This window comes from Ranitomeya imitator, chromosome 1, assembly GCF_032444005.1.
Source record: "Ranitomeya imitator isolate aRanImi1 chromosome 1, aRanImi1.pri, whole genome shotgun sequence".
Lineage (NCBI taxonomy): Eukaryota > Metazoa > Chordata > Amphibia > Anura > Dendrobatidae > Ranitomeya > Ranitomeya imitator.
The window spans coordinates 970567393-970580651 of record NC_091282.1 but is presented as its reverse complement, the minus strand read 5'-3'; the positions used below and the strand labels follow the sequence as shown (position 1 = coordinate 970580651).

Sequence of the window (13259 nt, the reverse complement as noted above, 5' to 3'; positions counted from 1 at the left end):
CCAACTTCTGGGACCTGTCAACTGTTATTCCAGCCCAGGATGCTTGAACTACATCCCACAATTTTGTGGCATTTGTTGGCTTTGCCTCAGAAACTGAATTTTTTATGTCATCCCACAATTGTTCTATTGGATTAAAGTCCAGTGTTCTTTGGCAAATTGTATCTGCTTCAGTACATGTCTGTTTTTTTAACAGTGGGTCTTTGCAGGGACTTCTTGCTAAGAGATTAGCTTCACACAAGTGTCTTCTAATGTCACAGTACTCACAGGTAATTTGAGACTGTGTTTGATCATCCTGGAGCTGATCTTTGGCTGAACCTTTGCCATTCTGGCTATTCTTCCATCCATTTCAATGGTAGTCTTCTGTTTTCTTTCACGTCTCTTTGGTTTGGCTTTCCATTTTTAAAAAGCATTGGAGATCATTTTAGCTGAACAGCCTATTATTGTCTTCACTTCTTCACAAGTTGTACCCTCTCCAAACAACTTTTTATTCAAAGTACGCTGTTTTTATGAACAATGTCTCATACGACCCATATTTCTCAAGTTTTCAAGGAGAAATGCATGTACCATGTCCTGGGTCCAGCTAATTCACACGTGTTTCTTCACAGAATGATGGACCTCACAAATTGAACTCCACACTGCTATTATTTTGAACACCCCCCTTTCAATTAATTATTCTAATACACAGACTCAAAAACATGCAGATCATGAATGCTGAGTCTGTTGGTTCTATTAGACTCTAGTGCACCAACTGGTAAATTGTTTGACATGTGGTAATATAATTTATACCCAAAACAGTGATTAATCTGGTTAGTCATATTGACCTGCTATTATTTTAAACACTACCGTATGCCCTTAAATCAGAGAGATATGCTACATAAAAAAGTTAATAAATAACATTTCCCGCACGTCTACTTTACACATAAGTATAATTTTTAAAACATTACTTTTTTTTGTTAGGAAGTTATAAGGGTTAAAAGTTGACCAGCGATTTCTAATTTTCCCAAGAAAATTTACAAAACCATTCTTTTAGGGACCACATTACATTTGAGGTGAATTTGAGGGGTGGGACATAAAATACCTAAAAGTGACACCATTCTTAAAACTGCACCTCTCAAGGTGCTCAAAATCACATTCAAGAAGTTATTAATCCTTCAGGTGGTTCACATGAATTTTTGAAATGTTAGAAAAAAAATAAACATTTGACTTTTTTTTCACAAAAATTTAACTTTAGACCCAAATTGTTTTTATTTTCACAAGGGTAACAGGAAAAATGGACCCAAAATGTGTTATGTAATTTCTCCTGAGCATGCTGATACCCCATATGTGGGATAAAATTACTGTTTAGGCGCATGGCAGTTCTCAGACGGGAAGGAGCATCATTTGACTTTTTTAATGTAAAATTTGCTGGAATCATTAGCGGACACCATGTCCCATTTGGAGAGCCCTTGATGTACCTAAACAGTTTGAACCCCCCACAAGTGACCCCATTTCGGAAAGTAGACCCCTCAAGAAATGTATGTAGATGTGTGGTGAGTACCTTGAACCCCCAGGTGCTTCACAGAAGTTTAGAACATTGAGCCATGAAAATAAAAAAAATCACATTTTCACCACAAAAATGTTATCTTAGCCCCTATTTTTTTATTTTCACAAAGATAACAGGAGAAATTGCACAAAAGAATTGTTGTGCAATTTCTCATGAGTAAGCCAATAACCCATATGTGGGGGAAAACTACTTTTAAGGCACAGTGCAAAACTCAGAAGGCAAGAAGCGCGATATTGGGAGTTCAGATTTTGCTGGAATGGTTTGAGGGTTCCATACCACATTGGCAGAGCTCCTGAGAGCCACAACAACATATACCCCCGTATATAAACTCAAGTTACAAACTACATCCCCCAATGAATTCATCAAGGATGCAATGATCATATTGACACCTCGTGCCTCATAGAATTTTGTACATTTGGACCGTGAGGAAAGAATGAATTACATCTTTAACACTAAAATTTTGTTTTAGGACACAGTGTTTAATTTTTTAAAGGCTAATAGCAGAAATTTTTACAACAAACTGAGGTCCGTTTTTTCATGACTGCACTAATATCCTACATGTAATCGGGAAATTCTTTTCAGGCACAGTGCAAAGCTCAGAAGGGAAGGAGCACCATATTATAGGGCAGATTTTACTGTTATGGTTTGAGGGTGCCATGACCCACTGTGAGAGCCCCTGAAGTGCCAGCACAGCAAAATCCCCCATAACTGACCCCATGTTGCAAACTACACCTCTCAACAAATTTATCTAGGGGTGCAGTGATCATATTGACACCACGGGAGTGTCACAGAATTTTATTCCATTGTGCAGTGAAGAAAAAATAATTACATTTTCACCACCAAAATTTTGTTCTAACCCCAGATTTTACATTTTCACCCAAGAAATGGGTAAAAATAGCACCAAATTATGTCCCACAATCTCTACTGAATGTGGAAATACCCCATATGTGGCTGTACAGTACTGCTTAGCCACATGTCGAAACTGGGGAGAGACGGAGCACAATTTACCTTCTTGAGTGCAGATTTTCCTAGATTAGTTTGTGGACTCCATATACAGAGTGACCCCATTTTTTAAATTATACCCCTTTGGGAATTTATCTACAGGTGTAGTGACAGTTTTGACTCCATGGGTGTTTTCCTAACACCAGCAGCAGTGAATGTTGCTTAGCGAAAATTGCAACCTGCCGTTGTGGTGACCAGTACCTTATAGTGACCAGTATGTTATGCCCAGCTCTTGCTTCTGGAGATGCTACAGACATGCCAAACATGTGGATGCTATATGTGGTTTAGGCATTTGGATTTTGGAGTGCAGAATTTTCTGAATATCTTTTGGAGGGTAAGGAGCCATTTCACCTGAAAGGACGAATACCGCCAGATCATATGCCAGACGGCGTCCACAGTGCCTCCATCTGCCTCATAGGGAATCTTCCACTGAGGGTTCTGACTGAATCACTTATTTCACAGATTTACATGGAAACCCCGGTGTAAGCACTCAGCATAGAGCGCAGGGTAAATGTGAGCCAAGCCTTACTGAAATCTTTGGGAGGCAGAATCTATATATATAATTGCCTAAGGGTTTTTCCGTCTGTCTGTCTGTCTGTCCTGGAAATCCCGGCTCTCTGATTGGTCGAGGCCGCCAGGCCTCGACCAATCAGAGACGGGCACAGCATCGACGTAGAAATCTCGCGTCTCTGATTGGTCGAGGCCGCCAGGCCTCGACCAATCAGCGACGGGCACAGTGACGATTATGTCATAATGGTTGCCATGGCGACGATGATGTCATAAAGGTTGCCTCGACCAATCAGCGACGGGCACAGCGACGATGATGTCATAATGGTTGCCATGGCGACGATGATGTCATAAAGGTTGCCTCGACCAATCAGCGACGGGCACAGTCTGCCGCGAATTCTGGAATCATCATTGTCCATATACTATGGGGACATGCATATTCTAGAATACCCGATGCGTTAGAATCGGGCCACAATCTAGTCTATATATATAATTGTCTAAGGGTTTTTCCGTCTGTCTGTCTGTCTGTCTGTCTGTTCTGGAAATCCCGGCTCTCTGATTGGTCGAGGCCGCCAGGCCTCGACCAATCAGAGACCGGCACAGCATCGACGTAGAAATCCCGCGTCTCTGATTGGTCGAGGCCGCCAGGCCTCGACCAATCAGCGACGGGCACAGCGACGATGATGTCATAATGGTTGCCATGGCGACGATGATGTCATAAAGGTTGCCTCGACCAATCAGCAACGGGCACAGTCTGCTGCGAATTCTGGAATCATCATTGTCCATATATTACAGGGACATGCATATTCTAGAATACCCGATGCGTTAGAATCGGGCCACAATCTAGTAAACAAATAAAAAGCATGTGAAGAATTAGTTTTATTTATTTCTTACACTGTTCCTTGTGAGTTATAAGTGATTAGGCAACTTCATTCTTTGGGTAGGTGTGATAAAATCGATACCAGATTTATATCAGGTTTTTATGTTTAGCTGCCGACACACACTAAAAGATGTTTTTTACTGCAAAATACCATATTTTTCGCTTTATAAGATGCTTCAGATTATAAAACGCACCCCAAATTTTGAGGAGAAAAATAGGAAAAAAACTTTTTTTAATAAATTGGTGGGGCTTCTTATAATCCATGCATCTTATTGCTTACCGGGGGTTGTGGCTGCAGTGGATCAGAGTCCTAGAATCGCTGCTGGAGGAGGCAGGAGTGGAGCATTGCTGCAGGCTGGGATGAGGGGGTGTGCAGGTGTCCTGTGCTGCAGGGGGGCTCCTGTGCTGCAGGGGAGCTCCTGTGCTGCAAGGGGCTCCAGTGCTGCAGGGGTGTCTCCGGTGCTGTGGGGGTGTCTCCTGTACTGCGGAGGTGTCTCCGGTGCTGCGGGGGGGCTCTGCCGACATTTTGTGAAAGGCCAGAGCCCCCGGCAGTTCGTCCATGCTTTCCTGTGCAGTGGACTTCGGGAAAATGGCTGCCGGGTGGCGGCGCATGCGCAGATGGAGATCTTGGGACCAAGATCTCGAGAGATGAGATCTCAGCGCTGAAATCTGATCTCCCGAGATTCCAGTGGCCATTTTCCAGGAGTCCGTCGCACAGGAAAGCATGGACAAACTGCCAGGGGGCTCTGGCCTTTCACAAAATGTCGGCAGAGCCCCCCGCAGCATCGGAGACTCCAGCATCACCCTGGGCAGCAGCGGATAGCAGCGGCAGCAGATACCCTCATCCCAGCCTATAACGGTAAGCGGTATATCCGCTTTGTTAGCTGCACCCCCATTTTCCCCCCAAATTTGAGGGAAATACAGTGCGTCTTACAAAGCGAAAAATACGGTAACTAACTTCCTAGTGCCTGGTTATCCGTATGTCGTCGTGACGACATAGGGACACTATGGCAATGATCAGGACCTTGTGATGACATCGCAGTGTCTCTGATCCAAGGGCAGAGGGGCTTTCTTCCCTTTGCCTGCTCCCGAAATGCTGGTGCGGGACCACTCCTGGCACGGAGCTCCAGTTGTCAGCTGTCAAAATCAACTGACACCTGGCGGCAATCGAGCGCACACAGCATCTGTGAGTGCAAAATCGCCTGAACGTATCCATACTTCCAGATCAGTAAGTACCAGGCCACCTGGACATATGGATACTTCTAGTGTCGGAAAGGGGTTAATGCTAACAAAACTATTTAAGTTCCAGCTTGAATATGAATTATTATTTAGAGCTTCCCACATATATAGAAGAATGTTGCTGATAATCCCTCCTTCTGTTTGGGTAGTGATGTATTTATTATACGGTACATTTTTAAAGATACAGGATATCAGTTGTTGTGAATTCCGCTCTTGGGCTTCCTCCGGTGGTTGTAAGTGGCACTTTTGTGAGTTCTGCTCTTGGGCTCCCTCTTGTGGTTTCAAGTGGTATGGCTGCTCCTTGGAGTTAGCTGTCGCAGCTGCCTCCACTGATTCTTTTCTGCTCGGCTATTTATGCCTGGCTCTTTCCTTCATCCAGTGCCACTTGTAAATGGTTCCTGGTTGGATTCACATCTTTTTGGATTTCCCTGTTATCCTGACCAGTTCAGCAAAGCTAAGTTCTTGCTTGCTCTTTTCTGTTCACAGATTGTGGACTTATCCGTTCTGTGCTTTCTATGTTTGTCCAGCTTATCAGTATGAATTAATTCTGTCTTGCTGGAAGCTTTGGGAAGCAGATTTACCCTCCACACCTTTAGTCAGGTGTGGAGATTTTTTGTAAACTCTGCGTGGATTTTTGTAGTGTTTTATACTGACCGCACAGTATTCCATCCTGTCCTATCTATCAAGCTAGACTGGCCTCCTGTGCTCATCCTGGTTTCATTCTGTGTATGTCTTTTCCCTCTCCACTCACAGTCATTATTTGTGGGGGGCTAATCTATCCTTTGGGGATTTTCTCTGAGGCAAGATAGTTTTCCTGCTTCTATCTTTAGGGGTAGTTAGCTCTTAGGCGGTGACGAGGTGCCTAGGGAGAGTTAGGAGCATCCCACGGCTACTTCTAGTGTGGTGTTGAGCTTAGGGACTGCGGTCAGTACAGTTACCACTTCCTTCAGAGCTCGTTCCATGTTGCTCCTAAACCACCGCATCATAACAATCAGTCTAATCAACAGTTGTATGAGTTAGGCTGGGACTACACAAAAACTTTGGACACCTGTTGCGTGACCAAAGTTTGCTATATGCTGCCTACTACATTACAGTGCCATACAAGTGAAAAGGGTTACATTGCAACATCGATCTTACTGCAACAATCAAGTCACAAAAAAGTCCAATGCATTTGGACCTCTTTTAACTTGCTTGTCAAGGTCGTAGTGCCCTCAGGATCGATATGCAACCCCATTCACTTGTATGGCTCTGCGTTATACAACCCCTGGCAAAAATTATGTAATCACCGGCCTTGGAGGATGTTCATTCAGTTGTTTAATTTTGTAGAAAAAAAGCAGATCACAGACATGGCACAAAACTAAAGTCATTTCAAATGGCAACTTTCTGGCTTTAAGAAACATTAAAAGAAATCAAGAACAAAAAATGTGGTAGTCAGTAATGGTTACTTTTTTAACCAAGCATAGGGTAAAAATTATGGAGTCACTCAATTATGAGGGAAAAAATTATGGAATCACCCTGTAAATTTTCATTCCCAAAACTAACACCTGCATCAAATTAGATTTGATCGTTGGTCTGCATCTAAAAAGGAGTGATTACACCTGGGAGAGCTGTTGCACCAAGTGGACTGACATGAATCATGGCTCCAACACGAGAGATGTCAATTGAAACAAAGGAGAGGATTATCAAACTCTTAAAAGAGGGTAAATAATCACGCAATGTGGCAAGAGATGTTGGTTGTTAATAGTCAGCTGTGTCTAAAATCTGGACCAAATACAAACAACATGGGAAGTTTGTTAAAGGCAAACATACTGGTAGACCAAAGAAGACATCAAGACGTCAAGACCGGAAACTTAAAGCAATATGTCTCCAAAACAAGAAATGCACAACAAAACAAATGAGGAACAAATGGGTGGAAACTGGAGTCAACGTCTGTGACCGAACTGTAAGAAACCGCCTAAAGGAAGTGGGATTTACATACAGAAAAGCTAAATGGAAGCCATCATTAACACCTAAGCATAAAAAAACAAGGTTAAAATGGGCTAAGAAAAAACAATCGTGGTCTGTGGATGACTGGATAAAAGTCATATTCAGTAATTAATCGCGAATCTGCATTAGGCAAGGTGTTGATGCTGGAACTTTTGTTTGGTGCTGTTCCAATGAGATTTAAAAAGATGACTGCCTGGAGAGAACATGCAAATTTCCACAGTCATTGATGATATGGGACTGCATGTCAGGTAAAGGCACTGGGGAGATGGCTGTCATTACATCTTCAATAAATGCACAAGTTTATGTTGATATTTTGGTCACTTTTCTTATCCCATCAATTGAAAAGATGTTTGGGGATGAGGAAATCATTTTTCAAGATGATAATGCATCCTGCCATAGAGCAAGAACTGTGAAAACAGTCCTTGAAAAAAGACTCATAAGGTCAATGTCATGGCCTGCAAATAGTCCGCATCTGAATCCTATTGAAAATCTTTGGTGGAAGTTGAAGAAAATGGTCCATGACAAGGCTCCAACCTGAAAAGCTGATCTGGCAACAGCAATCAGAGAAATTTGGAGCCAGATTGATGAAGAGTATGGTTTGACACTCATTAAGTCCATGCCTCAGAGACTGCAAGCTGTTATAAAAGCCAGAGGTGGAGCAGCAAATTACTAGTGATGTGTTGGAGTGTTTGTTTGTTTTTCATGATTCCATAATGTTTTTCTCAGAATTGAGTGATCCCATAATTTTTACCCTATGCTTGGTTTAAAAAAGTAACCATTACTGACTCCCACATTTTTTGTTCTTAATTTCTTTTAGTGTTTCTTAAAGCCAGAAAGTTGCCATTTGAAATGACTTTAGTTTTGTGCCATGTCTGTGATCTGCTTTTTTTCTTCAAAATTAAACAACTGAATGAACATCCTCCAAGGCCAGGGATTCCATAATTTTTGCCAGGGGTTGTAGCAGTGATACCTAGAAAATGTTTGTAATGTGACAGACGTTGTGGTCAAATTCGCAGTGGTAGCCCCAGCCTAACTACAAAACCACAATCTTAAGGCTCTGTTCATATATGTGTTATGTTCATTCTATCTAGAGCTTCCAGTAATTTTATTGGCAAGAATAGCAAAGTCTCTAGTTCTATCACTACTGTCAAAATACCAGAAACTTGATGGAAACTTGACAGACTCCATCATAAGATAATATCCTTGGTATCTGAAAATGCATAGTTGTCATGACTCCAATATGAACTGAAGCCAAACCCATTTATAAGGCAGAGCTCAATTCAGGAACAATATATACAGGATATCTATATACTGCAACATAATCCTCAATGGACAGTTCCTATTAATGTGTAATAATAATACGGAATATGATTGATGTTACAGCTATTGGTGTTTGGTGACATGAGAACGTTTATTACAATGATGACTGTTGCAGCGAGAGTAAGAGGTTACTGTACATTCCAAGTTTTCTTTGGCAGAATGTCAATTATCACTTTTTGTCCATTATGATCCATGCATTTCCAATACTAGTTATCATATTTGCTATTATGATCAATGCATTTCTAATACTAATTATCAGTTATTATCCATTGTAATTAATGCATTTCCAGATAAAAAGAATCTCCTCTACTAAATATTTTTTGGTCTTTCCATATATATCCCAAATGTTTTCACAAGTTCTAATTTCTGTTACATTCATAATGTATATGTGCTAACAATGGCCCAAAAGGGGTTGTACTCTTAGCCTTTAATCATGTAGGCTCATATAATCATATAGATTTTTCTACCAGAAAGGCTTAAGCAGTATGTTTTTTTTAATATGTGCACATTCTGCCCATTTTTTATCCTATATGATTAAAGGCGAAGTTTTAACTACTTTCCTTTGGTTCTGGAGAACATCCCCTTTTGGACCATTGAGAGCTATTTGACCAGTGCATACTCCGTGCACCACTCAGACCACTGACTGTCTACCGTCGAAGATTCCTGAGATACCTATCTCTAACACAGGAGTGGTGAGCTGAATTGACATTCTTTGCATTTTTTTTAAATATATATTAACGCTAACACCCTATTTTCTTTCTTTTGTCATTTTTTTCAGGAGATACTATTTTCATTATTCTTAGAAAACAGAAGCTCATCTTTCTTCACTGGTATCACCATATAACAGTATTACTTTATTCGTGGTACTCCTACAAGGACATGGTAGCTGGTGGAGGTTGGTTTATGACCATGAACTATGGAGTGCACGCAGTAATGTATTCTTACTATGCCTTGCGTGCAGCTGGCTTTAGGGTATCCCGAAAATTTGCCATGTTGATCACGTTATCTCAGATCACTCAAATGATCATTGGCTGTGTGGTGAATTATCTGGTCTTCTCATGGATGCAGCAAGGACAATGCCCATCCCATGTACAAAACATTGTGTGGTCCTCCATCATGTACCTCAGCTACTTTTTGCTCTTCTGCCACTTCTTCTTTGAAGCATATATCACCAAAACCAGAAAAGCTGCCAAGGTTGATTAACCATGGAACCTAATGCCAAGTCATACCTCAGGGTCATTGAAAATTAAAGGAAAAAAACACAACAGAATTTGGAGTAAGAAAATAATTCAAAGGCACAAAGAAAACCATATCTCAAGCACTTAGATCCTACAGACAAAAATGTATTAAACATATTTAATAATTGTCTTAAAAGTGAAGCTGATCTGTGCATACTGCACTACTGGTATTTCAAAGAGCCATGGGACGTAGACCGTTCTGTAGTAATCAGGTCACATGGGAGAAATACTAAATTCCGTTAAAACCTCTGTTTTTACTACTGCCCAACACAAGATATCCGCGTAAAGTGGTATGTACTTCAAGAATATGTGAGGGTGAGCAAAAGGCTGTGCGAAGTAGAGTAGAACCTGTTTTTTTGGTTAAGGAGATTAATATATTGGTTTAATGATATAAAGTGGACAAGTTAGAAGAAAAAAACACAATTGAACATTTAGGATGCTTGCCCAATGTTGTGTGTCATGTCCAGCTGCGGTTCTTTTAATATGCAAACAAACCACTTGCCCAAGATGGTTTCTACAGTATTAATACTAGACCTTAATTTTCGTACATATCCACTAGATCTTGTATCTAGCATGATTGACTTCGGACTTGTCCAGCTCCTCCTTATGACAACTGTCATGGAGAGTACACATATCAAATCTTCATCTGTCTCTGTGGAACTACCTGTGGACTAAAATAACAAATATCTCATAGGATGGGTGGATAGAAAATACTATTTACTAAGGTCATTCAAATGTTTTGGTCTCCGGGACATTATAAAAGTCTGGTTTATACATAGGTATAGCCTAAAGCCTAAAATCAGTCATGTTTTCTATTTTTTTGAATGGTCAGATTTCTACTGCAGAGCTGTGCGCGTGAGTTCGGTAACACTGTGCTTTTGTATATGCTTATCGAGCAGTACAGAAAAGATTAAAGTGTCCTCTTCTGGTAAACATAGAGAATACAACTCAAAGGGTCTTTGCTACAACCTAATGTTTTTTTTAATTAAACCTTCAAAATGGATTAACAATCCTCATGTAACAATCTCAAACCATAATCCAAACAACTTGTCTTACCTTCAGTCTCCTGTATTTTTCTATGTCCTTGTGCATTGGAAGCAGGCCAACATGCGAAGGGTACCACTATACCCGGGTATGAAACTTGAGAGCTCATGTTGTTGTAAAGCCATATTCTTCAGATCATAAAGTGTTCTGTCTGTTATAACGAAGTCCAGAGAAGCCAAATATGTGTACAATTTCCTGGTATTTCAAGGAAGCACTTAATGTAACTTGATGTTAAATGTTTTAATGTAGTCTTAATTGTATTAGATAGTTTAATATATTAGCAAATTAGAAGAGACAATGGTTAGAGGTGGCAATCATGCATCAGAGTACAGTAAGTTATACGGTACTGACAAACCTGTAGGAAACATGCAGTCATCATTGTACTACCCTGTGGTATATAGAAGCACCTTTCCTAGCTACTTCAAAAGCATCTTTAATTTCCAGCAAAAGTGCAACACAAGGGTTTTTTATTTTTATTTTTTTTTATTTAGCTTTAATGGTGCTGACATCCAAGCTGCTTTTTTTATAATTAGTTTCCTGGTAGACATGGCAGAGGCGATCTAGTGTCCCATGTAGGGGAAATTTTTTTTAAAAAAGGCGTAATGTTTTCATGCATTTTGTTTGAATGGTTACTCAGAATGAAGCGGAGAACTTGCAGTTCACTATTGTAACAAACAATAAAGTTTACATTTATGTTAAAGTATTTGGAAGTGTTTTTTTTCTAATAACAGACATGATTCTACTTAATAAATGTTTTCATTTACCTGTTACAGAACTTGTGAAGCCAGCAATTAAAGAATATGTTCACATTTGCAACCAATTTTTTATTGCTTTAGTGCATCTAAACTAAATAAAGTTTGCCAAATGTTGATTAAGAATTTTCCTCTGTTTTTGTACAGCTAAAATGTAGATCTACACTATAAGGAACAAAAACCTGAAGAAATGAGCTGGAATATAAGTTGGTATGCATGCAGTGTATAGGCGCATGTTCACACTGGTCACTAAATAGACAAAACTTTTTGTCTACACTATATGGAATAACGTATTGGGACCCACGTCTTAATCACTGAATTCAGATTTTTATTCAATTTCATTGCAACAGGCGTATAACATCCAGCCTCGAGCCGTGTAACTGGCCTCTAATAGTAACATTTGTGAAATATTGGTTTATTATAAAGAGCTCACTGAATTGGATGCCACCGCCTCGAAATCACAGACCATTATATAGCGGAATCGTTGACTGCTGAGGTCCATGGTGTATAAAAGTTGCCGTCACTCTACTAACTCAATGACTACAGAATTCCAAACCTCCTATGGCAATAAAGGTTTATTCTATTGTTATTAAGTGGTTATAGTTAACATGAAAATAAGTAAGCATACAATTTACTTGCTTTATCTATGTACTGTCATTCTCCTGCTGTGAGAGCTTATATCTTAAATCATTTACAGCTTGTTGCTAAGGAGACCAACCACCAGAACCTGGCCAACTATGTACAGTAAAGAAACCTATAATTGGCTAAAGGCCAATGAGCCACATAATTACAAAAGCATGAATGTAGTTGGAGTCTTATTTAATACTTATGTATATTTTCATATTTTACATTTTAAAAATGACAAAAAGGAAAATGGGCTAATGCAATAGATTTGGCACCATGCATGGTTAGTACTTAGTACCCCCTGTTAGGGCTAGCGGTACACACCAAGTAATAGAGATAATGATACGAGGTGAGATACCTGCTGCAAAGTAATGGCGGATGAACATTGAGCTCACACGTGGGTTAAACGTCACCCCGTGTGAAATGAAAGCGAGCTCTGTTGCCTCGCAGAGTCGCGCTGTACACATGGAATAATACCCTAACTAGGGTTGTGCTTGCTCTGCAACTCTTCAGTGCTAACCGCACACATGAAGGAAGGAACCAGATGCTAAGCCAAGGCTAATTGCCCCCACTGACGCTAGCTGCCTGCCTACTTGTACAGTCCCAAAGCTAAGCAGACTCACACCACATATGACTGAGTGGTAGAGTATCCACTGGCAACAGCCAAACACAAATGATACTAGTGCATGGCCGTACAGCCATGTGAACCTTTTATAGCTGTAGCTCTCCAGGACCTTCCTAGTGGACCAATAGGAGCTGCTACAGGACCTGAGCGTGTGACCCCCGACCCCCAATGAGAGGTCTTCTCTTGGGCATGCTCAGAAGGAGAAAAGCAGGACTTAGTCCCAGGAGCGCCTGCTTGCCGCCGAACAGTACTGGTTATAATGGCTGAACCTGGAAGGGCAGGGCAGCATTAACTCAACGTGCAGTATCTGTCCGAGCCAGGCGCTGGGACCGACGTCTCCGCTGAGCAGGTTCCACTGCGGCTGGAGAAGAATGGGAGACCGCAGCAGATATGGTTCGAGATTCCTCCTGTGCAGCGGCAGGAACTTGACACCTAACATTACCGCCCTCCTAGGGCCCCCTCCTTGGGCCTCGCTACGTTCAAAGACTGCAATGAGCAG

At 40.9% G+C, this 13259-nt stretch overlaps 1 protein-coding gene across 2 annotated transcripts in view; it reads left to right on the top strand.

The window, feature by feature from the left end:
* The window catches only part of ELOVL6 (ELOVL fatty acid elongase 6), a 191357-nt gene extending 179725 nt beyond the window's left edge, over positions 1–11632 (top strand). For both annotated transcript variants that reach the window (XM_069743854.1, XM_069743855.1), the window contains one exon: positions 9256–11632. In XM_069743854.1, coding sequence (XP_069599955.1) covers positions 9256–9680 — 425 coding nt within the window. In that variant the 3' untranslated portion in view covers positions 9681–11632. The remainder of the gene's footprint in view (positions 1–9255) is intronic.
* Positions 11633–13259: the final 1627 nt, after the last annotated feature.